General features: G+C 50.8%; 7 protein-coding genes and 1 non-coding gene across 10 annotated transcripts; 3 read left to right on the forward strand and 5 right to left on the reverse strand.

The window, feature by feature from the left end:
- Positions 1–104: 104 nt before the first annotated feature.
- On the forward strand, positions 105–5,078 carry PV06_02565. Of its 3 annotated transcripts, XM_016403266.1 has the most exons (4): positions 105–690; positions 975–1,113; positions 1,726–2,192; positions 2,241–5,078. In XM_016403266.1, the coding sequence occupies exons 1-4, from the start codon at positions 626–628 to the stop codon at positions 3,634–3,636; spliced, it is 2,067 nt and encodes a 688-aa protein (XP_016267163.1). In that variant the 5' UTR covers positions 105–625; the 3' UTR covers positions 3,637–5,078. The 3 variants fall into 3 exon arrangements, with proteins under 3 accessions (XP_016267163.1, XP_016267161.1, XP_016267162.1); XM_016403264.1 differs by having other exon boundaries at positions 975–2,192; XM_016403265.1 differs by having other exon boundaries at positions 105–2,192.
- PV06_02566 (uncharacterized protein) lies at positions 4,255–5,386 on the reverse strand. Its single transcript, XM_016403267.1, has one exon. It carries the CDS (start codon positions 5,080–5,082, stop codon positions 4,648–4,650), a length of 435 nt encoding a protein of 144 aa, XP_016267164.1. The 5' UTR covers positions 5,083–5,386; the 3' UTR covers positions 4,255–4,647.
- Positions 5,387–6,304: 918 nt separating this feature from the next.
- Positions 6,305–9,928, reverse strand: PV06_02567 (isoleucine-tRNA ligase). Its single transcript, XM_016403268.1, has one exon. The coding sequence runs from the start codon at positions 9,887–9,889 to the stop codon at positions 6,632–6,634; it is 3,258 nt and encodes a 1,085-aa protein (XP_016267165.1). The 5' UTR covers positions 9,890–9,928; the 3' UTR covers positions 6,305–6,631.
- A 946-nt stretch (positions 9,929–10,874) lies between these two features.
- Positions 10,875–11,359, forward strand: PV06_02568 (uncharacterized protein; the record flags this gene model as incomplete). Its single annotated transcript, XM_016403269.1, has 2 exons — positions 10,875–11,146; positions 11,215–11,359. The coding sequence occupies 2 exons, from the start codon at positions 10,875–10,877 to the stop codon at positions 11,357–11,359; spliced, it is 417 nt and encodes a 138-aa protein (XP_016267166.1).
- A 5,537-nt stretch (positions 11,360–16,896) lies between these two features.
- PV06_02569 (uncharacterized protein) lies at positions 16,897–18,773 on the reverse strand (the record flags this gene model as incomplete). The annotated part of the gene is made up of 4 exons (XM_016403270.1): positions 16,897–17,388; positions 17,472–17,605; positions 17,666–18,330; positions 18,427–18,773. 4 exons carry the CDS (start codon positions 18,771–18,773, stop codon positions 16,897–16,899), a joined length of 1,638 nt encoding a protein of 545 aa, XP_016267167.1.
- A 760-nt stretch (positions 18,774–19,533) lies between these two features.
- On the reverse strand, positions 19,534–22,617 carry PV06_02570 (uncharacterized protein). Its single transcript, XM_016403271.1, has one exon. The coding sequence runs from the start codon at positions 22,493–22,495 to the stop codon at positions 19,589–19,591; it is 2,907 nt and encodes a 968-aa protein (XP_016267168.1). The 5' UTR covers positions 22,496–22,617; the 3' UTR covers positions 19,534–19,588.
- Positions 22,618–22,814: 197 nt separating this feature from the next.
- PV06_02571 (uncharacterized protein) lies at positions 22,815–26,383 on the forward strand. Its single transcript, XM_016403272.1, has 2 exons — positions 22,815–23,373; positions 23,424–26,383. Exons 1-2 carry the CDS (start codon positions 23,067–23,069, stop codon positions 26,180–26,182), a joined length of 3,066 nt encoding a protein of 1,021 aa, XP_016267169.1. The 5' UTR covers positions 22,815–23,066; the 3' UTR covers positions 26,183–26,383.
- A 248-nt stretch (positions 26,384–26,631) lies between these two features.
- PV06_02572 lies at positions 26,632–26,715 on the reverse strand. The gene has a single exon. It is a non-coding gene; the product is annotated as a tRNA-Arg (tRNA).
- Between the last annotated feature and the right edge of the window lie 214 nt (positions 26,716–26,929).

A 26,929-nucleotide genomic window follows, 5' to 3' on the forward strand; every position in this document is an offset into this window, starting at 1 on the left:
GTGTGCGTGTCTGGTGCTACTGCTCGTATTTCGCTCGCCTGTGGTATCCAGAACAGAAGCATCTTGTTTTTCTGCCCTATGACATCGGCCCTGGAAGGCGATTATTTCCTTTAGCCTCACCCAGCCCGCTGTCCTTGCGCTTGCCCTTTCGCCCTTCGTTTTGCCATCATCGAACCACTCTTTTACCCCATCCCACACATTTATCAACTACGCTCGGTGTACCATAAGCTGGCCAGAATCTTGAAGAAGGGTCATATTTTTCCAGCACCTGTAACTCGATTATATCACCATTGCCGTCCGCATCTGTGTCGAAACTTGCTGTCATTACCGATATCTTCGCCACCGACCTCTTCTCCCATATCCTCCATCTTCCCGTCTCAGCGACGATTGACTTTCACTCTGACCTGCAGGCGTTCCGAGACCTACCTTACGATCCCTGCCGACCAGCTTCCGAGAATCTCCAAATCCTGCACCACTTTCGTCACTCCTTTGAGCCTGTATCCGGAAAACTCAGGGAACTCCCCCTCCATACGCCAGTAGCTGTGATAATCAGCCAGGATACTGAGGAACATCCACCAGCGGCGGCTCTGCACAGAGGAGGGTTTTAAAAAGTTGTGTCGCCATCATGGCGCAAACCGGGCTCAACCCTCAGGATCCTGCAGACCTGTTGAGGCAAGCCATGGCACAAAAGTATGTTCCCAAATTTTCCTCTCGCCACCAAAGTGCTGCGTGATACAAGTGACTCGGGAGCGACTGGATAAAACGAGACTGGTTTGACCCCAGGCTCACTTATGAGGAGGGTCCGTGTTTTCACGCTGCATCCAGACGACCAGTCTTGGTCGTTACAGGCTGGAAAAATGTCAAGACACGTCTGTCAATCGAAAATTACAAGGTGTCACTGTGTGCGACCTATCGACATCTTTCTATCGCTATTTGTTGTTCTCTTGCAAGCCGGTTACTAATTTTCCTTGTAGCAGTGCCAGACATCAGCTCCGCGATGATATCGGCGATGGAATTGGCTCAGGGTCGCCAACTCCTTCAGGCGTCGCAACGCCACGGCCTGATCTCCATGACAAACGACTACCGGGAATCATGCACAGCTACTTTGGCCAGGTGGGTAGAGATCCTTCCCAAGATACGGCTTCACGGTCGTCACGAGGTGCCGCAAGCCTTGAAAAGAACGACGAGCCTGCACATTCCTCGTTGAAGCGCAGGGAGAAACAAGAGGACCGACGGAGATCGTCTGCGTCCATAGGCTCGATGGTGATGGTGGAGCGGGAACAAGCACCAGTGTCCACACCACCACCTGATGAGCCACAGAGCGAGTCTACACAGCCAGTCACACAGGCTGATAGTTCTCGGATGCCACCTACGCCCATCTCGTCCGCCGCCTCAGTGGTGAACCGAGATGGAGAGGTCGCAGAAAATGGCTCGTCGATACTGGATGGTGGTCTCGCTTCCATCACCCAGGCTCTGAGGAACTTTGTACTTCCCAAGAGCGCCTCTGCGGTGAAAGAACGCCGGCACCAGTCCTTACCCGTTTCTAGCGTTACAAAAAGCAATGTTTCTGCGGCACATATCTCCAACCCTACATCATCCACTCACTCTTCACGACCTGAAAGCCCTAAACCTCTATCTCCAAGTTCTGCTAAGCCACCGTCCTCTGAGATTTTGGAAGAGACTCATGAGCTAACTTCAAGCGTGGCCGACCGGCCGCGTAAAAAGAGCACACCTCCTCTCACACCCCGAGCCTTGTCACAAGAAGATCGACGAATTGACACACGATCGCCATTATCCAGCACAAGCACTACTGCCAGGGATAGCAGTGTTGATTCGGCAGAGAAAACTATACAGAAGGAGCAGATTCCCACGAATGCCCCCCGTGGCAAGCTATCCATCAAGATAGCAGAGGGACGTAACCTAAAGCCATCGTATGACCCCTACGTGGTTTGCCAGTTTGAGTGGAATGAATATGTCTCGAAAGGGGCGAGACATGACAAAATGGACGTGGATGGCGATGACCAAAAGGGCCCTGTGGGCGCATTGCAGTCCATCATTCGTAGGACAGACAGCGACATGGGGAAGCCGATGGCCATTCCGATGCGAAGTCGTCAATGTAGCACAAATGGCACTGGGGATGACCGTGGAATCACCAAAGTGGTTGATCCACAGTGGGATCACGATGCTACATTGTAAGTCTCCTGCCTTGCTGTGCAGTTCAAACTCTAACAACCTCAAAGCGATGTGGTCAGCCATCAATCTGAATTGGATGTGACGGTCTACGATCGCCAGACCGAGGCATTCCTGGGTCATGTCCGTTTGTGTTTGAACCTTTCGGAGCAGCAACCAGATCTGGAGGGTTTCTTCCGGCTAGAAGCCAGAAGCCCAGAAGACCATGATATCACCGGAGAAATCCATATCAGAATGCACTTTACCAAGGTCGACAAGAAGCACTACGGTCCCAACGATTTCACAATACTGAAACTAATAGGCAAGGGTACCTTTGGTCAAGTTTACCAAGTCCGGAAGAAGGATACCGGGCGGATCTACGCCATGAAGGTTCTTTCCAAGAAGGTCATAATCCAGAAGAAGGAGATCCAGCATACCATCGGAGAGAGGAATATTTTGGTCCGGACGGCCACTACCGAGTCCCCATTCATTGTCGGCCTCAAATTCTCTTTCCAGACACCTACAGATCTTTACTTGGTTACAGACTTCATGTCAGGAGGTGAGTTGTTCTGGCATCTTCAAAAGGAAGGTCGCTTCAAGGAGGATCGTGCCAAGTTCTACATCGCGGAGCTCATCCTGGCATTAAAGCACCTGCACGAACACAACATAGTTTACCGAGATCTGAAGCCAGAGAACATTCTTCTTGACGCCAATGGTCACATTGCTTTGTGCGATTTTGGCCTTTCCAAGGCCAATTTGACTCAGGATGACACTACCAATACCTTCTGCGGTACCACTGAGTACTTGGCTCCAGAAGTTTTACTTGACGAGCAAGGCTATACCAAGATGGTCGACTTCTGGTCACTGGGCGTTTTGGTCTTCGAGATGTGCTGCGGCTGGAGTCCGTTCTATGCTGAGGATACCCAACAAATGTACAAGAACATTGCCTTCGGGAAGGTACGCTTTCCAAGAGACGCTCTGAGCACTGAAGGCCGGAATTTCGTCAAGGGACTTCTGAATCGCAATCCCCGACATCGGCTAGGTGCCAATGGTGATGCCGATGAGTTGATGGCGCATCCTTTCTTCGGCGATGTCAACTGGAATGCCCTCGGTAAGAAAAACCTCATTCCTCCTTTCAAGCCAAAGTTGTCCTCTGTGGCCGACACGTCGAACTTTGACCCCGAATTTACCAACGCCCTGAACACGTCGTCGTCTCTTAATGCCCGAGCGGCGGCTCTAGCGGCTGGTGCCAACCCGGCCTCGACGCCATTGTCACCCACCATGCAGAACGCCTTCCGAGGGTTCACTTTTGTTGATGAAAGTACCATGGAGGAACGTTTCGGCGGCTCGAGAGAGCCAGAGGATGACAGGATCGACGAAAATGAACTAGCCCGATCAAGAACGCATGAACATCGGATGAGTGGTGTACAGAAAACTGGGGATGATGGATTCTTCTTCGAAGAATAATCGAGTTACGGATCTTGGATACTGAAAAAAAGCCCGTCACCACACGCACAGCTGCGTGTTGGAAAATACGTCTATAATACTGCATCTGAGGACATGCATGCCTCACCGTCATACTTTCTAATCTTGTGTTGTTCCTAGCTGAACCCCTGGAATGTCGATGGAGGCATCTGAGATTGCCGGGCAAAGGAAGCGACAGGTCGACGAAGCAGATGGAGCAGATGAAAGCTATCAGCCCGGACCTCGAATGGTCAGGCATCGCTTCGGGTGTCTATTCGCACCTGGCCCGAGGTATCGTTCCCAGCTTTATTTTGGCTCAAATAAGCAGTCAGTCCTGTGCCGAAGCGACTTCCAACGCCAGCAGGTCTCCACAGGGGAAAGAGGAGGATGGGAAAAAGTGATTTCCAGCACCATCAAGTTGCTCAAATTCCGTCGATTCGGCCGCGTTTTAACCCCTTTTACATATTACCAGCATCATATCATATCAGAGACGAGATAATGAATTGAGCATGTTGCAACTGTGATAATACTTGATTCCGCACTGCGTGTTTGCTTCTCATCGATTTCCCGTCCACGGTCGTGCAGAACGAATCAGCCCACACAGCTCGTGGTGTAATCATGTGAGATACGATCAGGCGTCGACGCGGTACGTCAAGGCAGGATATTTCTGTCTTATTGCACGATAATCGCGCTGTAGTTTTTGTCTTTGTACATTATTGTTGTGTCTAAGAATACATAGCTATCGCTATCAACTGATAGTGTCCTCGCGCGATGCTCAAACACCTCCAGGAAGACAGCTTAGAGTAAAGCATGAGCCGTTCCTCGAAATTTCCAGCACCGGCATCCTTTGTCCACCCCCAGATATTCACTATCCGGGTCTCTAAAGCAATGCTAACCTGATGTTCCCCAGCCGAGACCTTTGTTGATACTTTGCAATGAAACCGACCGACTTGACTTGTGTTCGGTCTGTCAGTCTCTGTGTGGGTGTGCTTGGGAGTTCCGAGTGCCAGAGTCTCACTTTGACAATCCCGTGGTGGCGTGGCCTTTTCCGATGGTGGCGGCTCCGGGGCTATTCGTGGCGTCGACCGCCGTCGTCCCGACAGGAGGTTTGCCCGATTTCGCGGCGAGTCTCTGGTCCTCTTCACCCATCTTCTCGAAACCCTTTTCCTGCATGTTCTTGTTCCGGAGGAGGGTGCCGGTGGCGGCCTCCACGGAACCGGCGACGCCGTGGGCCATGCCCTTGAGGTCACCCGCGACCTTGGTGCTGGGTTTGGCGTGTGCGTCGGCGCCGGTGTCGCTGGACCGGAGGCCGGTGGTGTTGTCAGATGCGTCGTGGTGGGTCGGGTGGTTCGTGAGGTGTTGGTGCGAGGGCGCCGACGGGTCGACCGCTTTGGGGTGGGTGGTCGGGTGGCCGGGGGTGTGGCCGTGGGTGTGTTGGTGAGAAGACATGGTTTTTCGATTTTTACGGGTGGTGAAGGGCTTGAAAAGAAGGGTTTGGGGGCTATTGGGGGGTTTTGGAACAGGTTTGGACTGGGTTCGAGACTTGGTATGCGAGTCGACGAACGATCACGGTCCTGTACCGTCGGACGCGAGGCTGATTGGGATCCAGGAAAGGGCGAGGGGGGGAGGGGGGGCAGTAGAGATATTCGCCGATATTGAAGAGATCGAAAAGGTCGAGTCGTTTGCCGTCTCGGTCATCCAAATTGTGAGACAGAACAATCGAGGTTCGATATTTGCAGTTACGATACCATATCCTCACGCTTTCCCCATCAATGAATTGTCCGTCTCACGGGCGCCGGGCGGTCAATCGCGGTCGCTCGCAACCATCAATCAATGACGTACATGTGACGACAAGTAACCACCCAAAAACACACTGATCCGGTGAAGTACGGAGCCTCAACCGCAATATTGCGCATCATTGACACCACCATCTGCAAACCTCTGGCCGGCGATATGCTCCGACGTACAGTTGGTAGTTTTTTGACATCCCTAACGTCAATGACTTTCAATGTCGAGTAAGAAATGATCATCTCACAAGTACATTCGTTTTCGTTGGACGAGATTGTCCGTTCCACAGAGACTCGAAGCTGTCAATGCGAAATTGAGGGGATCGGACAGATTATCGTGGGAGACATGCGGTGGATTTGAGAAAGTCTGGCACCACTCTTCCTAAACATTCGACCTGTCACGACAAATATTATTCGAATTTGTTTGAACCGCCGCTCTTATTCAAAAGAGGATCTTGAAGCGCTCCCCCGCGGCCTTCTCAACCCTTTACAAGTTCAAAACGACATGCCTACGATATCGGGCCGCGCTAGGCCTATCGAAAAGTTTGCGGAAGCTGCTGCAAAATGTTCGGTCGAGGTGAGTTTACAACTACCCATTCAAACTCGACCGGAGAAGGGTGATAGGCCGGTCTCGAAAGACGTGTAAACCAGATTGCAATTCTTCTAAGCCACAGTTTAACTGAGCAATAAACATGGTCGTCGAGATGCGGGACGATAGAGCGATCAACCCCAAGTCTGAGCTACGAGTTGCCACCACCGAGAGACGAGGATCGTTGGATCAAGAGGGGAGAGAAGAATATTTAGCTAACTCGAAACACATGCCTAGGCCACAGCGTATGGAAAGTGCATAGTTGCAGATTACCAGTCGACACACCAGGACATGTGTGCGAAGGAGTTTATGCGTCTGAAGGATTGTTACTTGGTACGTGAACCTCTCATCTCTTGTGGCATTGCTCCTTTCTACTGCGAAGAGTCCTGTCTCCTGCTCCAGAGCATGCTAGAGAAGCTTGGTCGCTCTTCATTCATCCTCTGTCTCTTTATCTAGTTCTTTTCCACTAATAATTTCCCGCAGAAACATACAAAGAAATCATGATACATCGCAGGTGATCTGGCCTGGTTGTTCATCATCTATTCTTTCTCCATAAACATACTACTTTTCTTCATTTCGTCAATCCTCGAGGAATCCGTCCAGCATCAGACTTGTAACCACCTCACATCTTCAGCAATCTCAACAAGAAGGTCGCTTTCTGAACTTCTTGGACTTCTTCAGCGATGATGTTTTCCTGAGCTCCATTTGGTATTTGCCCATCGAGCTCTGTAACGACATGCTTGTCTACAGGCCGTCTTAGCGCCTTCTCAATAAAACCGCTCTGCTGTTCAAACACCTTCTCCAGTCCAACCTGATCTGGATCTTCTTGCACCTTGTACTCCATCTTCACGTCATCAGTCGGCTTAAGATTGGCCTTCTTTCGTAGTTGTTGTATACGATTTATGATCTCTCGAGCAACACCTTCTTGTGCAAGCTCAGGATAGAGCGCAGCATCTAGAATTGTCAAGACATCGTTGTCCGTATTCGTTTCCTGGTTCTTGGACGTATCGTCTTCTTTCAGTGCCCTTCGGACTACCAAGTCACCTTCGACTAATTCGATGCCGGCGACGTTGAGCTTGCCTGATGACAAGTACTCCTTACATTCGCTGCTCGTCACGTCTGGGAGCGCCTTTTTCACCTTCTGCACATCCTTCTTCAGTTTCTTTCCGAGGACAGGCCAATCCGCAGTCACACTGTATTGCACATTGTATTTCTCCTCATCGGACGACAGTACTAGATCTCGCACATTCAGTTCCTCGGTGATGTATCCTTCCAATGACTTGACGTCGTCAAGATACTGCTGGTCCTTGTGGATAACCACGAGAGTCTTGAGAGGTGTCTTCAATCCCATTGATCGACGTTCTCGTGATTGCCGGGCGAGTTCAATGACTTTTTGCATGCGACCCACCCGTCGTTCGACAGCATCATTGAAGAGCTCCTCGCGGACTTCGGGGAATGACAAGAAATGAACGCTTCGCATGTCTTCGCTGTATAATGACTTGGGAATGTGAGGAAGAAGCTTAGAATAGATGAGGTCGGCAATGAAAGGAGTAAAAGGTGCTAGTCCTCTGACCAGAGTGAACAAAACGTCGAACAAGGTATTGAGAGCGTGAAGAGTATCGTCCAATCCAAGTTCACCCTTCAGACGCTTGCGATTGAACCGAATGTACCAGTTTGTAGTCTCATCAATCAAATTGAGCAGTCCGGGCACAACCGTATACAACCGATAGGCAGCCATCTCCTTGTTGATGTACTTGAGTAGACTCTGGCAACTGGCTAGAATCCACTTGTCCATGACATTGGTGTTTGTCCTTTCTGCCGATGGATCGAAGACGTAGTCGATATTTTCCACCTTCTTGAGGAGTTCGACCTGTCCCTCGAAGAATTTGTAACTGTTCCAGAAGGGTAACAACACTCTCGAGACGATTTCCTTCACACCGGTCTCTTTGAATCTCAATGGCTCTGCTCGAACGACGGGAGAATTGATCATGTACAGACGGAGGGCATCTGCACCATATTTATCGATGACCGTAATCGGGTCTGGATAGTTCTTCAGCCGTTTGGACATTTTTTTGCCATCTTCGGCCAAAACGATGCCATTGACAACGCAATTCTTGAAGGGCAGCATTTTCTTCAAATGGATGCCCAGAATGACCAGAGTATAAAACCATCCTCTGGTCTGATCAAGTCCTTCAGCGATGAAGTCGCCAGGGAAGGTATTCTCGAAGCGTTCAGAATTCTCGAAAGGATAATGAGATGAAGCGTAGGGCATGCTTCCAGACTCAAACCAGCAGTCAAATACTTCCTCCACACGTTTCAGGACACCATTGCCCTTCTGACTTGGAATAGTGATCTCATCGACTGTGTCTCGGTGAAGGTCTGTGATCTCTCCAGCATATCCGCTCAACTTTTTCAGCTCTTCAACACTACCGATGGCAATGACTTCAGAGTAGTCCTCGTTCGCCCACAGTGGAATGGGTGTGCCCCAGTATCGATTTCGTGAAATATTCCAGTCGCGAGCGTTCTTGATCCATTCGGCAAAGCGTTTCTCCTTGACAAAATTCGGAACCCAATGTGACTTGGCAATTCCATCGAGCATATCCGGGATAATGCTTGGAACCTTATCGTTTCCAGCAATATTGACGAACCAACCCGAGATCGCACGATAGATCAAAGGTGTGTCTGAGCGCCAGCAAAAGGGATACTGATGTGTCAGTTGACTTTCTCGGACTAGTCTGCCTGAGGTCTTCAAGTGTTTGATGATATGTTTGTCGGCTTCTTTGACATGCTGACCTACGAAATCCGTGATTTCGGCAGTGAAGCGGCCAGTATCATCGACGGGATTCGGCGGCAGCTTGTGGTGGCTTACGACACCATTCTCAAACGCGACCCTGAAATCGTCCTCGCCAAAAGCTGGGGCCTGGTGTACAATCCCCGTACCATCGTCGTCTGTCACATAATCTGCGAGAAGGACTCTGAAAGCACTGTCTTTGAACTCTTCGTAGAAATAATTGAATGGGGGTAGATAGCGTTTCCCCTTGAGTTCGGGCGCCTTGATCTTTTCCAAGATGGTGAACTTGGCCTTCTTGGGATCTTTGTACAGTGTTCGAAGTAGCTTTTCGAGCATAATGTATTGTTGGCCAGATTCATTGTCCAAGAACTTTACGTACTCGAATTTGGGATTGACAGCTAGAGCAAGATTAGACGGCAAGGTCCATGGAGTGGTCGTCCACGCTAGGAAGCTGGTCTTTGGATCCTCCTCGAGCGGGAACGCAATCACAACAGCCGGGTCCTGAGCCTCTTTATAGTTTGACTGCGCTTCATGCTGACTCAAGGGTGTGCTTAAGGCGGTAGAGAAAGGCATTACTCGGTAACTGCGATACACTTGTCCTTGGTCATAGAGCTGCTTGAACACCCACCATACAGATTCCATGAAACTAGCATTCATGGTCTTGTAGTCGTTGTCGAAGTCGATCCATCGTCCCAAGCGGTCAATGGTCTCTCTCCACTCGGTAGCATATCTCATCACAATAGCCTTGCACTCCGCGTTGTATTTTGCAATGCCCATCTCTTTCACTGCGGCTGGCCCCGAGATGTTAAACTTCTTGTCAATCTCGTATTCAATAGGCAGTCCATGAGTGTCCCAACCGAACCTTCGTTCGACATAGTAGCCCTTCATCGACCAGTATCTCGGTATGATGTCTTTTATGGTCGAAGCCAGTAAATGGCCATAGTGAGGGAGACCAGTCGCAAACGGCGGTCCATCGTAGAAAGTGTAAGGCCTGTTGCCTTGCGACAGGCGCAATTGTGTCTGAAAAGCGTCAATTTCTCTCCAGCGCTTGAGGGTGGCAGCTTCTTCTGCCGAGAAATCGACCGCCATGTTTGTGTTGTCTACAAAACGCAATTGCGCTGGTCGTAGGAATTTTGTGCCTAAGCATGAGTCAGGAAGCCAATGCCGCAGATTATATCGAAATCTTGGCAGGCACTTGTGGTGTCGGGCTCCGATTGGACAGGAGCGTCCAAGGCTGTGACAGCCTCGTTGAGGGGTGCTGGCCTTTCGATACCTACCCTACTGTAGACAGTCTCTTGCGGAAAACCTGTCGTCCATCCTCCTTTTCTGATTAGCCTCTCGCCGCTTTGCTCACCTGCCGCTCAGGGAGCGATTCCTGAGTGCTCCTTAAGAACTGCCTAAGTAACTTAGTCCTTCTTTCTTCCTCATCATTCACAACTTCAAGTCACCGACATCCGCCTTCTTTGATTACTTTGATTACGATCGTTACGCTGCTGATTGGCTCACGCAGATAGAAGAAGTGCTTGAGCAACAAGAGGAGGAGAAAGACCATGGTCATCATATAGATTGGAATCATAACTAAACGACGTCGGCAGATACGAGATTGGAAGAAGCTCAGGTTGGACTCGAAGCCAAGGTGAACACCCGAAACAGGGAATTGGCAATCAGGCGAGAGGCCAGAGATGACGGGGAGGATCAATCTCAGGCGCAGAACTGCAGGTCACCAAACGCAAACCATCAGGATAGCCCCTCTAAGGATCTCCATTGTTCGAAGAAACGAAAGTATGCCGGAAAATATGAGGAAACTGTCGTGAACATCCGAAAAGTTGGCCAGATCTGGATCCAATAATTGCCAAAGAGACATCTCCCGAAAGAATACACCAGTGTCTGCAAGTACGCCTCTAAGACCCCTAAGATCGGTATCTGACTCGCCTTCTCAATTCACTCTGGAGGCCCATACGCGCTTCGACAGGTCAGAAATGCCTTTTCAGCTAGATGTAGCACGGAATACTCTGAATTTTTCAACGACTAGGGGGGCACTCAGGCACTTGATAAGATCGACTTTGCTCACCCTATGGAGCAGCGAGCTCTTCCGGTGGAACTTTATGGTGAACGCACCTGTCTACAACAGCAAACCCGTACCAAGGGTAAGCTCCAGCCGGACGGGACGGCCTTATGCGACTTGATGGCCTGCGCATATCCAGAGTTGAAAGTCAAGAGTAAAGAATACGCCAACAAGAAAGAGCGATTACAAAGAACATTGGACGAAGGTCGCAATTGGTCTACAGCGCAGGGACGCTACCCGAGCGGTCTGTGGATGTTTCCTCCAAATATGCTCGAGAGAGAGTAAGTCCCATTCTTTCTATGACCCCGTCCCTCCCCGATCCTCGTCCTGAATTGCTACTTTCGATAAGCAATCTACTTGAGCGGCTCCGTGATGTCAATGCCGTGGCCCGCGGGAACAAGCAACTGTATTGGCACCTCAATGATTATCTGTACCGCCTCGAAGTGCGGGCAACAGGAGGCTCAAGTGGCCAATGCCCCGAACCGTTGTCATAAGATACCCCCGGATCATCTTGGTCTTTGAATGTCAAGTTACAAGGAGCGTACGAAGACCTGAATGTGGTCAGTGCCTCATCATTTGAATTAGCAGCACCCTCGACAGAAGGGATGAAATCTTCAAAGTCCATTTGATGCACCATATTGCTAGCTCCTTGCGCTGGATACTTTTCCGTAGCCCTTTCCAAGGTCATCGGGTGATCCTCAAGATCCTCGCCGTCCAAATTCCAATGACTTTCGAGGCCGAACAAATACTTTAGAAGCCTCGAAAGTATGGCTGGTCGAGGCCTCGCCACATTTTAAGTGGTATACGGTTCGGAGTTCATTCGGTGAAGGGACGAACGGCTCGAAAGTTACCTGGCAGCAGACTTGATTTAAAAAAAAATCAGGGGTTACAGCTAGGCCATCACCAGTGAAGGCCCAAAGGGGATCCCCCAAGCTTGAATTTACTTCAAGGAGCGGCATTAGACAACGCTCCATATGGGTAGAGCCAAAGCTTTTGCGCCGTCCTGCTCTACTCTACCATGGATCTCTCAACGTTCCCCAGGCTCGCCTAGCCCTTATGGCGGACAGGGTTAACAAAGTCATCGCCCGAAGACCTCGATTAGCGCTAGTAGGCTCTCGTAAATTACTCGAAAGTAGTTAGACAGTCCCCACGGGGCCACCCCGCCTGGACTCGGGTAGTTCGGTAGATAAAGCACGATCGCTGGTGTCAAAAGAGATAAGAGACACCGAACCGCCCGTCTCAAGCGTCGAATCACTTGTTCGTCTTCACTCTACATGTTCGGAGAGGCCAATCAAACTGTCCTGAATCGGACGGGGCAACATGAGCCTTATTGACCCAGACGCTAACTCCAAGAGAAGGGAGACTGTGGATTGCTTCAACTGTACCAGCTCTCGCAGACCGTGTGACAGGACTCGCCATCGCTGCAAAAGTTGCGCTCAAAGGTCTGATGTCTGTCAAGGATATCCCCGAGAACTGCGATGGCTCCCGGGTGTAAAGTCGCGGGGTAAGCGGAAGGACCAGTCCATGAGCATCACTTCTTCCGATCGAGACTGGCAGCCTGCCACTTCTCTGATCCATCAGACTTTCCGATTCAAACCTGCAAGGCTGCAAAAAGAACCTCGGCGAAATGCAAACGGCTTGCGCACAGTCTCAGCGGCCGAATACATCTCTGGAACTCATCAAAAGGCAAGGGATCAACAGGATCCTCCCGCCCTACACATGGGCCTCCGAAGAAACAGACAACCATCAGTTCCGTTTAGGGATTCGAGTCAGAGTCTTGAGTCCACAGCTGCAATTTTTCCCGATGCTCCCAATCCTCCTCTTTGCGATGAGATTGATCTCTACCTCGACGAAGACTCAAACGGTCCCGATTATAACGTAACCTTGCCCGAGCCGCAACTGGAGCCTTCATGGCACCATGATGATGCTGGTGATGTTGAGGTGCCGTTTTCACGGACGAGCGACTCAGAAGCAATCTGCTCGCTGTCTTCATTAGAAGCGCTGGGAATTCCCCAATTGCTCACACTTTGTACGCTCTTCCCCCGACAGGTCCCTCTGGCTGATCTTTCCCACTGATCTGCCAGATGATAATGAGCTCTGCACTCTCCCTCTCACCTTCGATTTCCGTGGAAATCCATTTCGATTTGACAGGGAGCGGTCGCACAGTCCGCCGCAGCATTTGTTGCACGCTTTATTGGCCACCTCAATGCAGCACGTTAGCCGCATGCTTGATGCTCCTCCCGAGGACCCGGTATTTCAGCACATAGCGGCTTACAAGCATTCTGCGCAGGAATTGTGTGCCGCAGCTCAGGTGACCACTTCGAAAGAACCTGAAACGGTTCCGATGGATACCATGCTCATCCTTTTTGCCCTCGACGTATGTCTATGCATTCCTAGTTCTCTTGCCGGCCTGTCATCCGCTGACTTCACTGTCGTGCACGCCAGTCTCTTGTTTCAGCTGTCGGCCCGTGGAAAGCACGTTTGTCCGATACCTATCTCAGGCTTGAATCCATCGGGGGCGTGAATTTCATCGCATCTTCCTCGGCTCGTTTCCGGGCGCAGCTGGCGATGTTCGTGTGGTAAGTGTCATGTTGAAGGAACCTTCCCCGCCTATGGTGGTTTCTAAGGCTCAAACAATGTACAGGTGGGATTGCAGTGTAGCCCTGCTAGCCCGTTCAGAACCCATCTTCCCGGCGTCTTATTATGACTTGATCCTTTCTGTTGACGACAACGCGTCTTGGAACATTTTTACGCTCTCCGGCGTGCCTCCCGCACTCTTCCAGTACTGCCGGGAGCTGACCCAGTTATCGAGTGAGAAGGAGCAGATCTCGAACCTCCGATACGCCATTTTTGACAATACGCGCGCGCTGGAGCTCGAACGGTGCATACGAGAATACACTGTCGGAGATTTCATTTTGTCTCGAGGCACCGCCGATCGCTGGGAGTCCATTCAAGGCTGGCACGATTATTACAATGCAAGCAACGCTTGGAAGTATGCGTTGATGCTGTACATCTCGCGCGTTCTGAAATGGGACAGAAAGAGTGACGAGCTGCTTCCCGAAATCACCACACTGTCGAGATTGGTCCTAGACAGTATACGATGCTGCAGGCTCGACTCCCCACTGCAGAAGCAGCTCCTATTCCCTGTCTTCTTGGCCGGCTCAGAGTCCCTTGATTCCTACTCGAGGGAGTTTGTGCGGGATTACTGCGAGCAGTGGTACCAAAAGTGCAGATATAACATGTTCAGAGAAGTGTCGGCCCTTTTGGAAACGATATGGGCTCAAAGAGATCTTAGTCACGATAACTTCAGCGTGTGGTGGGGTAGCATGTTATACACCCGGAATCCCAACGCTCCCGAGTTTCTGTTTGGCTGAAGCGCACAAATATTTTGGGTTGACTTGCTGCTCCTAATGGACGAGAGCGAGCATCTACAAGAAATCAGGACAAATGAATTGAATTCTGCCATCAGCATTGAGGCCGTCGATATCGTCCTCATTGCCGGCTGCATGTCCTAGGTATTGTTTCCCTACGCTAGAGAACAAGAAACGGCTCTACGAGGAAACTACCATCAAGATTGATTTCTCCTCCTCATGACAGTCAAAGCGAAGCTTTGCAATCAGTCCAGCCAGCGTCTTCCGCGATGAGCTCTGCTGCTCGCTCGCCAACCACGCACACCGTCTGCATCAGATTCACCGATATCATTGTGGGAAATACCCCGGCGTCAGCGATTCGGAGATTGTGGATCCCTCGCACCTTGAGCCGGGAGTCGACCACGGCCAGAGTGTCCTTATCAAGATCACCTATCTTGGTCGTACAAGCTGGGTGATAGATGGTGTGGCTCACAGCACGAGCATACTTGTCGAGGTCTTCGTCCGAGGCAATGTTCGGGCCAGGCGCAACCTCTCGTTTTATCCACTTCCTGAAAGGCTCTGTTTCGGCAACTTTTCGAGCCGCCTTGATGCCTGCGACGATGACCTGGGCATCGTAGCCATTCTTGTCCTCGAAGAACTTGAAATCAAGAGCCGGCTTCTCGGCCGGGTCGTTGGATTTCAAGTACAGACGCCCTCGAGCCTTCGGACGCAACGCGACCGGAAGGAAACAGAAAGGATGTTTTGGCCGATCGTAACCAAGGCGAGTCGTGTCGCTGCAGAAGTCGAGTGCCCACGTATGGAGAAGAAGGTCAGGGACATGCCCATCATCATCTCCAACCAGGTTGTTTTGAGGTTTGTGGCGTAGAAACGCGAGCACGTCCGAGTGCGTGGCTGTATTCGGCGAGACTGGCTCATGAAGATCATAAACCACGACTGAGCCAGGATGGTCTTGCAGATTTTCCCCAACCCCAGGAATGTGCTTGACGACAGGGATCTTGACAGACTCCAAATGGTCCCTAGGACCAAGCCCCGAGAGCAGCAAGAGCCTTGGAGTGTCGATGGCTCCGGCACACAAAATAATCTCTGCAGAAGCGTGCACAGTGTGTTTGACCCCATCCCGAGTAGTGACATCGACACTGACGGCTCTGCTGCCTTGTAAATTGACGCGAGACACCCAAGAATTGGTCAAGATGGTCAAGTGCTCTCTTTTCTGTTCTCCACGGAGAATAGGGTGAATGTAAGCAACACTCGCGCCGCATCGCCAACCGTTGTCAGGGTTATAGGAGAGCGGTGTCCATCCAACGCCTTCAGCCAGGACTCCAGGCGCCGAATCGTTCTCATTGAAGTCTCTGACCAAAGGCAGGCCCAGGGCCCGATGCGCAGATTGGATCCAATCCTTACTCATCTGGTTGCGGTCGCGTGGATGAGCCGCATGCCATGTTGAAAGGCGCAGTTGGTCGAGCAGCCGGTTGAATATCTCGAATGACCAGCCCGTACAGCCCAGCCTCTCCCAAGTGCGGATGTCGTTTTTTGGCGTTCGAATCGAAACCATGTCATTGTGGCTGGAACAACCACCGAGGATCTTGGCTCGTGAATGGACGTGGTGACTGTTTCCTACAGATTATATCAGCTTCCTGGCAGAGACTTCCCTTGGAATTGCAAGGAGGTACTTACCCATCGGCTGTTCAACGGCGGTGTACCCAAAATCAAGCTCGGACCCAAGCATTTCCAGACGATCTTTCAGAACCAGTGCCCGTCTCTCCCCTAAATCACTGGGGCCTGCCTCGATTAAGAGAATTCGCTTTTGAGGTAGATAGCCCGAGAGCCGGCTTGCGACAATGCAGCCTGCCGTGCCACCTCCGACGATGATATAGTCGAACCCCCTCCCATCACCGACGGGAAGGCTGTCAGTGATACACATATCGTTCGAAAGACACGCACTCTCCCTTTCTTTCTGTTGATATCTGTGGTTTTGGAAAGGGCAGAGACCGGCCACTTATAACACCATGGATCAAGCACTCTGCCTTACGAAATGTTCAGTGAATCGGGCAATCCTGTCTGCCCCCGGCCCGGGTGCTTAAGGAGCTCCCCACGCAGGGTAGTTGACATTTATCCCTGATCTATTAGTAATGAGCGAGAACTTTGTGCTCCCATCAGGGGAAATTAGAGAGCCTGGAGCTTTCTGAACGGGTGCAATGTAGATAGTAAGATGCCACAGCCTGGGCGCAGGCTCGAGAGGGGGCCAACAATCCCCTTCAATCCAACTTCGTTGATTTGCCTAAAGCGGTAATCTACGGTGCGGTGTTGGGTTGCTTCAGAATGGACTTGAGTCTTGCGGAAACCTTCTCCAGAGACTTCCCAACTCTGGAATGGTGTCAGTGAATGACTGGAGAACTGGCGACTACAAGTTCCTGGGCTTACACATGTTCCCAGAAATTTCCGGTGCCAGTCTCAGAAGCGACCTCGAGCTTCTGAAGCTTACTGCCACTAAAACAATACGGGGTTCTCAGGATCAAAAGCACCGTGGTCTCAACACAAGAAGAGGGGATAACATGAATTGTTACGAACACTCCAGCTGGTCAGTTGATGAATTCAATCTGCTCTGCTACACGCTTTCGCCCTGGAACATCTTATCTTGAACCTCTTCAATGATGTTGTTCTTAGAATGTTCGATCAGTGGCCTCCCCGCCGTTCTTCAAGACTGGTCGCCCATTGGACATATTGGCCTGGCCTTCCGGCTCGACACCATGGAGCCGGGTTCTTAGAGCAATCCGTCTCCTCTCATTCATCACTTCAAAATCGACATGAGGACCTGTAAACCTTCCTTTCTTGGTAGTGAGCCACAACAGAACCACAAAAGTCACGCAGCCAACGGAGACGACCGACACATAACTCATGCTCTGAGGGGTGACGGGTCTGGAAGTCGGGAAACAATAGAGTACATCCAAGAAAATGACCCAAGCTACGGCAATAGCATTGACGGCCACGCCGAACTTGCCGAGGCTGAAATAGCGTTCTGGAAGGACTCGATCGCGGCCTCGAAAAAGGAGGATGGCTTGAGGGACGACACACGATGTTTGTAGAAACATGATTGCTGCATTCACCATCGCGGAAAACGCGGTTGTAGAACCCAGGAATATGAGTCCGTAGAGCTGATATGGCGTTAGCATCAATTAGTCAAATATTTCGACCCGGCAGGAGCTGAGGAATGGAGTACAGTCTGATAATGACTTACCGAGACGCAGGTTGCTGTCAGAACCATGGAATGGACTGGCATTCTCCAAGTCGAATCCACTCGCATCCAGATATGGGAGAAGGGCAAGGCTCCGTCACGAGATATCGCCCACAGCGTTCGAGAACAAGTCGTCCCTGGTGAGGATTTTAGCATCCAGTTCCCGTGGAGGGGGGATTCTTTCCCCTCGGACTCACCGACGGCGACCAATGCACCGAACATGCAAAAAGTAAACAGAGCCAGCAAGATCGTGGATGCCGCGTACGACCTGGTCCCTTGGTAGTAAATCTCGAGGAGCGGTAACCCGGTCGGCGTGCCAAGGACCGCGTCGAGATCCGAAATGGCGTACAACAACGACGCCGCAAAGGGGAATGCGGTGAGCGTGCCCACCACCAAGGGATACATGATGACTTTGGGGACGTTCTTCGACGGATTGACTATCTCTTCGCAGAGATGCGCTCCGCAATCCGTGCCCAGGAAGCCGTAGACGGCATTGCCGGTGGCGAGGAGAAATGTGAAGCCCTGGTTGGTCCATCCACTTCTACTGGCGACATCGGTGAAGATAAAGGATGCCGGTGCATGGTGATGTCGAGCAACAATAAAAAGGGTGAGCATGGTCGCCCCCAGAGTGACCACGGACAGGACCGAGACCAGCTTGTTGAAGATGGGCATGAGTCGGGAGGCGAAGATATTGAGGACGGCGGCCAACCAGACCAGAGCGGCATAGGTCAAGTATTGTTGCCAGGCTTTGGGCGTGTAGGTGGGATGCCAGATGGCGGCGACGGTCAGAATCAGGGAGGAGACAAAGTTGGCAACCGACCCCGACGCCAGCCACCATCCAAGGACGCTGAGCCACCCGTTGCTACATTGCATGAACCCAAGCATCAGCCAGGGCGACGTTCTGTCATCTCGATGGCTTGGAGGGAGAGGGAGAGGGAGAGGAGAAGGGGCAGCTTACATGTATGATGCAAAAGGCCTATATTTGTCGCTGGCAACCATGAACGACCAGTAATACTGTGCTCCGGCCACTGGGTAGGCGGACGACAACTCGGCCATTCCAGCCGATACCACCAGGGTCATGAAGCCTGCGATGACGAGGGACCACAGCGACCCTGCCGCTGAAGCCTCAGTAAGGCCGATGCCAATCGACGCTCCAGTTCCAATCCAGGTACACGTCAGAGTGAAGGACAGCGCCCCGAGCGCCCAAGTCGAGAACTGGCGAGGCATGGCTTGCGAGTAGCCTGCGGCCTCGAGTTCGAGGTGATCGACTCTGGACGCATCAAGAGAGTCGTCGTCTTGATTCATGATGGCAGTCTCGATGACGCGGCGTTGGGAAATGTCGCAGAAGGTGCTGTTGTACCGACACTGTTTAATGTGCACTGCCCGAGTGGTCGGGCGGAGATGCGAACGTGGTCAAGATGAAGGGAGCACTGTAGGAGATATAAAGCTCCCAGGGTCGATCATGTGCCTCGGGACTCAAGACTCGAGAAGGTTTCTTTTTTCAACATGAACAAGGAGATGGAGGGCGATGGCAAAATCCGAGAGATACCCTATACCGACTCTGTTCCACGCTAAGCCATCGGGATATACCAGAGCGAGTGGCCTTGAACACCTCGTGGCCAGAACCATCGAGACCGAAGCCTCCAACCAAAAGGAAACGACGTGGCTGGACCCCAGATCCCCGGATTCAGGCATACGAGCTTCAGAGACCACTGAAAGAGGCTTTTGCCATTGAGCGAAGTCGGATTGACGACTTTCCAATTCTCCTATTGCGGCCAATCAAAAAATTACCTAAAAAGGACAATCAAAATCCGCTTGAATACCCAAAACAAGTTAGTGTGCTACCCAACCAGCCCCCAGCAATCAGAGGCCCAACGACTTACCCGGTGAGTCTCCAGTGCATTATGTTTGTCGCTCTCGGGTAATAGAGGTACTCCGCACGGTTACATAGACGTCAATCATCAATTGCAGAAATGATGCAAGGGCCAGCAAGTTTTTCTGAACGGAATTCTGTGGTCTGACCACATTTAAGAAATGCGACGTGAGATAGATGGCCAAAGCCAATGGGCAGCCTACGGAGGGCTCAATTATACAAAATATATAGGGTATCACGATAACTTTTATTCGACATCGTCGTCCCCATCTTCAGTCGCTTCACTGCCAGCCTCGTTGTCGTCCTCGTCCTCGTCTTCGGATACCTCCTGACCCAATTCTTTGAGCTTCTGTTTATCCGCCAATCTCTTCGCCTCCAGGTCACCAAAGACGACGAGAAGGTCGTCAAGTTCCGTTTGTACATCCTTTCGTGCAGCTTTCTCCTTATCGACCTCGTCATTGAGGAACTGGGCATGTTTTTCAGCATCTTCAAGTCGACTCTCTGCACGCTTCAGGCGTTCGACGAGGCCTTTCTTCTCAGAACTATACTCATCATGTGCAGTCTGAAGGTCTTGGGCATGCTCCTCCTGGTTCTTTTTCAGGCGTGTTTCTAGTTCAGCGACGGAGGCTTGCAAATCGCGGACCTCTGCTGCTTCCCTCTGGCGGGCTTGCTGTGCTTTTGAATCTGCGTCGCTCATCTCACGTCGATGCTGCTCGATCAATGCGGATCGATCCCTTGCAGCTTCTTGCTCAAGCAATTTTAGGCGCTGCTCAAACTTCTGAACCTCGGCTTGATGCTGCTTCCTGATAGTCTCGACCATACTGACATGTTCAGTGCGGCGCTGGTGTATTTCTTCCTCGTGGTTTTTCACCAGCAGACTCCTTTCTTTAGCAGCTTCCTCTTGTAGTTTTCGCACTTCGTCTTCGTGATTGTCTTGCAGGCTCTGATTGATTTGCCGAATCCTAGAGACTTCAACACTCAGAGATTCACGGGTTCTGCGGTGGTCGAGTTCCTCCTGCTCTAGTTTCCTCTTTAGCTGCAGTAACTCAGTGTTGGCCGTCTCCAGAGCCTGCTTCTGTTCTTGAACCTCGGCCCTCAAGCTATCGACCAAGTCTCTTGAGACTCCTTTCTGAACACCATTGCTTACGATCGAGACCTCAAAGTTTGGATCCCTATCAATGGCCCGTAGAAATCGGCTAAAGTTGTCTTTCAAGAAGTCGATAAAAGTTTTGTCGAAGAAGATATCTGGTAGGCTGCCATTTCCGCTTTGAGGCAGAACCTCGAAATCACGAATGAAAACATTCTCCCGGAGTTTGGTCAACCGACTGACATATGTCTCACGCCCAAGATTGGTCATCAATAACCCATGAAGTGTCTTGCGCGGCACGGGAGAATCTTTCGTTGAAAACTCGTAGACTATACCAAGCAGGAAAGCGCAAAGGCCAGCCACCAGAGGCATTGAGTTGTTAGCAATCTTCACAGCAGCAGCGAGACCTTGAATGTTGCTACCCTCTCCAAGAAGGTCATTGACTGCTTCCGGATCCTCAAAAAGCCATATTGAAAGCAACATCAAATACCCGAGTAAGGCACGTTCGTCCTCCACGTGCTGTACACCAGCCACCACATTACTTGTAATGCTTTGAATGAATGTGACAACCTCCTCGCCATTGTCAGCATCGCCTTCGGTGACCGTCAATGCAAGCTCTTTAGTCTCGGCATTGTCGTAAAGGAGATGGAGGAACAATACAGCAGCAAACCATTGCTGGTAAGGATCAGAAGTGCCACGAGTTCCAGGCGGTTCCAATAACACTGTGAGCATGTTGGGGATGGTATCGTCCCCACTTTTATGTCCTTCAATGGCTCTGCGCAAGACGTGGGCTTTGATACCGGCATGGTCCTCCACAAAAGCCTTGAGACAGGATGTCGCTGCCAACCTCACGTCAAATAAAGCGATCGGCGCTGGCTCTAGGGCCAACTCAAGGAGTGATTCGATGACGTTCTGATCCTGGTAAACTGGCGTTGGACCTTTAGAAGGTTTTTCGGATGTAGCTGGAGAGACATGTCCGTTTGAAGCAGGTCCTGGTTGCTTAATCTGCACAGGAAGATCGCCGAATCGCTCCTGGAGTCCAGGGTTCCCTCGAATGATATCTCCACAAGCTTGGAGGGCTTTAGCGCGAATTCCACTACTGAAAGCTGTATAAAAAGCAAAGCGCAGAATAATTTGGAGGACTCCTGCTTGCCAAAATGACTGTTGATTCAAGGCAGTTCCTTGGGAGCCCGAGATGAGAAATAATTGTACGATGCCAAGTAAACCCCAAACATTCATGTCTCGCTGAGGCTTCATCCACTCCGAGATTGCCTCCGAGGAGTCTTCCTGTTCCAAAACCGCCAAGAACAGGTTCTTGATCTTAACAATACCTCCGATTTCTCTGAAATATGACTGGTTCGATGTGTTGAGATTCAACAGATTTGCTAGCAGAGATAGACAATCTTGGACGGTGGTGCTGCCATGGGACAGAGCGCCGTCGCCTTCAATTAGCGTAAAGATGCGATCGAAAGCGTTCTCAAATGCCACAACCTTTTGTAGCTCGGCTGATGTCGGCGTGAGGGCCACAAGCAGCACCAAGGCTTCATTCCGGACGGCTTCTCGACGGTCATCCAACACATTCGTAATCCTCGAGACACCTAGGGGCGCAGCAAAAATGGCTTCTTGAGTTCTCTGCGGCCGCGCCGTAGATATATGTGAGAGGATCTGTAGAACATAAAGCCGTAGGTAGAACTCGTTTGATTCCAAAAGATCCAGTAGCGCCGTGACATTGTCTTGATGTTGTGTGAATTCGTCAGCCAGCCACAGCGTTATCTCTTCTGAAGCCTCCGGAGATTTTTCATCTGGTTCGAAGAGCATCAGAAGGGTCTCCAACACCACTTTGATTGTATCTGAATCGTCTCCATCTCTTCTAAGGCCTGCTATGAGGTCCCGGAGCGCTCCAGACGCAACTGACGCAGGGTAGAGTTTTGCAAAGCTTCTCAATCCCAATATGGCAGCCCGCCGATCTTCAAGTAGTGTTGCACTCGATAATCGGTTACTTAGTGTCTGGATGGTATCGGTAGCGGTCTGCCGTGCAGGTGCCTGGGCTTCAAGTATTCGCATCATCTTGGAAGAGGACTTCGCGCTACCGTGTAGGCCGTCATTGTGAAGTGATAAATGCCGGCATATTTGTGGTAGGCCTCTGGAGTCTGTTGCGCCTATCTCGTACTCAGGTTTGTGAGGTAGGGATCAATTCGTTAGTTTCCAAAGTGTCCTTTTGTGTTAGGAAGCCCTCTTGTAGGATCGCGTCGCCGTACAGCCTTGTCCAGATGCACGTGATACTGCAAGGCTGTGGCACTAGGACTCGGTCTTTGCTAGTTACTGCCAAGCCTGCGCCTCTTTGAAGTTCTCGGGTCGAGAGAGCGCGCAGATTTCAAGGCATCCTCCAATCGAGATCAACTCCCTCACGCTCATCCTCATAATCCTTCTCGCAACAATGCGCCGGTGCATATAGCTGCCGACCCGCAGATCTCAGCCTGATACTGTCTGTGCCAGAAGCATAGTTCTCGTGTCCAGACTCGGGCGCAGTTGTTCCAACCCTACGACTTGCGCTCAACTTTGTCTAAGTTGATTCTTTCTTCGTTCTCGTCAAGCCAGTTTTCATACTCTAGGATCATCATACCGGCCCTAGATTATCATGGGTGTCCCGGCGCTGTTCAGATGGCTTACCAAGAAGTATCCTAAAATCATTACGCCCGTCATCGAGGAGCAACCTTATGAAATTGATGGCGTGCAATATCCCGTGGACACTACGAAGCCCAACCCTAATGGCGAGGAATTGCACAATTTGTATCTCGATTTCAATGGTATTGTTCATCCCTGTTCTCACCCAGAGAACAAGCCGCCCCCAGCCAATGAAAGTGAAATGATGCTGGAGATCTTTAAATACACTGAGCGAGTGGTGAACATGGTCCGTCCGCGCAGATTGCTCATGATCGCAATAGGTATGTTTCCTTGGACTTTCTGGACATTGCAAGTACTGACGTGGATATAGATGGAGTCGCCCCTCGTGCGAAAATGAACCAGCAACGTGCTCGTCGTTTCAGGTCAGCGCGCGATGCAAAAGAGGCGGATGAAAAGAAAGCAGAATTTCAGACACTGCTTCGTCAACAAAAGCAAGATAGGGACGAAGACAGCGAGTCATCGGCCGAAGAAGTAATCAAGAAAACATGGGATAGTAATGTCATCACACCTGGCACACCTTTCATGTTCATCCTTGCGCAATCTATTCGCTACTGGGTCCAATGGAAACTCAACACTGATCCTGCCTGGGCTGAATTGAAGATCATAATCTCAGATGCCAGTGTACCAGGTGAGGGTGAACACAAGATCATGCAGTTCATACGTTCTCAGCGCTCTGATCCTGAGTATGATCCCAATACTCGACACGTCATGTATGGACTTGATGCAGACTTGATCATGCTCGGGCTTGCCACGCATGAACCGCATTTTCGTGTGCTTCGAGAAGATGTCAACGTCAGAGATGCCAAGGCAAAGACCTGCAAGCTTTGCGGCCAGCAGGGCCATTATGCAGAGAATTGCAGAGGTAATGCAAAGGCCAAGTCGGGCGAGTTTGACGAAAAGGGCACCACCGAGGAATTGAAGCCTTTCGTCTGGTTGAATGTCCCTATCTTGCGTGAGTACTTGGCTGCAGAAATGTTTGTACCCGGTCAATCTTTCCGTTTCGACCTTGAACGCGCCCTTGACGATTGGGTTTTCATGTGCTTTTTCGTTGGCAACGACTTTCTCCCTCACCTGCCCAGTCTGGATATTCATGAAGATGGTATCGACAAATTAATTGCTATCTGGAGAGATAACATCCCAGTCATGGGCGGGTATTTGACTTGCGATGGAAACGTGGATCTTGCTCGAGCCCAGATCATTCTCCAAGGACTTGCGAAACAGGAAGATGCTATTTTCAAGCGCAGGAAAGAGATGGAAGACAGACGAGAGCGTAACCAACGACGCCGAGACCAAGACAACAAGGCCCGAGACGCCAGGGAGGCTGCGCGAAACCCTAAGAAACGCCGCAGTTCGCCTGATTACAGCCTAGGCGGTCGGATCCCTGCCAGAGTTGATGCACGTGTTCCTACTGGACCAATTGACGCCATCGAAGCCACAAGCTATCCCATGCTTAACTACAATGCAATTGTCAACAGAACCTCCGTGGACAAGACACAGGCCTCAAACAAGAGTGCAGCAGCAGTTCTCAAGGAGCAAATGCTTGCTAAGAAAGCCGCCGAGACTCCAAGTACGAATGGCAATATCAACCCCAGCAATGGTCCCGGTTCCGCCGAAACAACGCCTACGTCTGCATTAGGAAAACGGAAAGCCGAATTGATAGAAGCCGAGTCCGACGACAGTGGTACACCTGGACGGAACACACCCGTGGAAAAAGCTCCAACCAGTGCCGACCCCAACGATCCGCCCCCGGATACTGTGCGACTCTGGGAATCTGGCTATGCTGAACGTTATTACGAGCAGAAATTTCACGTTTCACCGGACGATTTTGAATTCCGACACAAAGTTGCCAGATCCTACGTGGAAGGCTTGTGTTGGGTGCTGCTTTACTATTTTCAGGGCTGCCCCTCATGGACATGGTATTATCCCTATCACTATGCACCGTTCGCAGCCGATTTTGTGGACATTGACAAGATGACCGTCAAATTCGACAAAGGAAAGCCTTTCAAGCCTTACGAACAACTCATGGGTGTCTTGCCCGCCTCATCAAACCACGCCATCCCTAAGGCTTTCCATCCACTCATGACTGACGAAGACTCCGACATTGTTGATTTCTACCCAGAAGAGTTCGACCTTGACTTGAACGGGAAGAAACAATCCTGGAAAGCTATCGTGCTCCTACCGTTCATTGATGAGAAGCGACTTCTGAACGCAATGGCCACCAAATATCCTCTCCTCACAGAAGACGAGCGGATTAGGAATGAGCTTGGCAAGGAAGCTTTAATCATCTCCCACAGGCATCCTCTGTATGAAGAATTGGCCTTACAATTCTATTCCAAAAAAGCCAAGGATGGCAGCGTCGTCAAGCTTTCCATGAAGAAGGGAAAACTAGCTGGCACCGCAATGAAGAACGACGACTTCTTGCCACACATGGATTTGATCGGTCCAGAAGAAGACATCAAGCTGGAACCCATTGTTGACGACGACCATTCATTAATGGTTCACTATTCAGCGCCGCCTGCTACTCATGTGCATAAGTCCATGTTGTTTCCAGGGGTCGTGTTGCCTCCTCCGGTGCTGGACAAGAGTGATCTTGCCATCTTGAGATCCAAGGCAAGAAATTCCGGCCGCGATTTTGGAGGCGCACCTCTTTACGATAACTCTAGACGTGACCCAAATGATCACCAAAACCGAGGAGGACGGATCAACTATGCTGTAGACCGGTCTTACCCTGGTGCGAACCAAGCAGACACTAACAGTGACAACCCGTTCGCAGCGTTGCTTGATCCTCGGTACGCACCACAAGGACGTGGCGGGCCTCCTCCGCCTCCGCCTCACTATCAGAATGGATATCAAAATGGTTATGATCGATATCAAGCTCCTGCCAACAACTATGGCAGCTACGGCGGCGGTCAACCCAACTACCAAAACTACCAGAATTCGGCTCGTGGTGGCCAGGACCAACATAATTACGGAAACCAAGGTCAGAGGCAAAATCACGGCTACTATCAATCTCAAGGGCAGGGTCAACGCGGAGGGGGTAATTACAATCAGGGATATGGTCGGAGGTGATGGTCACACAAGATGATACCTTTTCTCATATGGTAAATGATGGGCTGCAGGATGGCAGTTAATTGTGTATATTAGCCAGTACTGCTCACTGAGACACGCATCACGAGTATTGCTGGCTTGCAGTCTTGCGAGCGAGGTGCCCTCGCGATTCTTGTAAAAGTAGCTATCGATTGCCGAGTATTCATTCCACATCCATCAAGCCTTCATAGAGGTATTTCCTTGCTCTCTCACGTTTAAGCCTTTTTCCTCTGATACGTAGTCCAATAAGCCCTTTAACCAACGCATGTCTAAGTAGAAAGTCAAAAGCTTCTGAGCTACGGAGTACGCAGCACGCAGTTCAGTTGCTCCATTTTTATTGTAATATTCTAACTTCGGTGTCTCTATAACGACACGAAGGCCAGCTTCACAAAGGGAAAAAAAGAGAATTTCGGCCAAAGATACAAAAAATTCGATGGTGATGGGACTCGAACCCACAGTCTTTGCCATGCTCCAAAGCACCGGAAAGCAACGCCTTACCATTAGGCCACACCATCGGCTTATGTCAGCATTCTGCGGCATTTCCAGTGCCGCAGATGTGTGTGCAATTCGTGGACGAAATCAGACAAGAATTTCTCGGGAAGAGATTATATTGTGTCGACTATTTTGCCGGCGCCCCTCACGGTTCTCCTGGTGCGGAGATATTTTTTTCTTCGTCATACTCCTGACATCTCGTGTTTTGCGAAAATGAGTTTACGCAGGAAAGCTGGC

Source organism: Exophiala oligosperma, assembly GCF_000835515.1.
Source record: "Exophiala oligosperma strain CBS 72588 unplaced genomic scaffold supercont1.2, whole genome shotgun sequence".
In the NCBI taxonomy this organism is placed as follows: domain Eukaryota; kingdom Fungi; phylum Ascomycota; class Eurotiomycetes; order Chaetothyriales; family Herpotrichiellaceae; genus Exophiala; species Exophiala oligosperma.

Excerpts from the sequence above, each read along its gene's own strand:
- PV06_02565 (XM_016403264.1), top strand. The coding sequence starts at position 626 with ATGGCGCAAACCGGGCTCAACCCTCAGGATCCTGCAGACCTGTTGAGG. Across the intron at positions 691-974 it reads AGGCAAGCCATGGCACAAAA|CAGTGCCAGACATCAGCTCC; the intron begins GTATGTTCCCAA and ends TTTTCCTTGTAG. Across the intron at positions 2,193-2,240 it reads TGGGATCACGATGCTACATT|CGATGTGGTCAGCCATCAAT; the intron begins GTAAGTCTCCTG and ends ACAACCTCAAAG.
- PV06_02570 (XM_016403271.1), bottom strand. The coding sequence starts at position 22,495 with ATGATGCGAATACTTGAAGCCCAGGCACCTGCACGGCAGACCGCTACC.
- PV06_02571 (XM_016403272.1), top strand. The coding sequence starts at position 23,067 with ATGGGTGTCCCGGCGCTGTTCAGATGGCTTACCAAGAAGTATCCTAAA. Across the intron at positions 23,374-23,423 it reads ATTGCTCATGATCGCAATAG|ATGGAGTCGCCCCTCGTGCG; the intron begins GTATGTTTCCTT and ends ACGTGGATATAG.
- PV06_02566 (XM_016403267.1), bottom strand. The coding sequence starts at position 5,082 with ATGTCTTCTCACCAACACACCCACGGCCACACCCCCGGCCACCCGACC.
- PV06_02567 (XM_016403268.1), bottom strand. The coding sequence starts at position 9,889 with ATGGCGGTCGATTTCTCGGCAGAAGAAGCTGCCACCCTCAAGCGCTGG.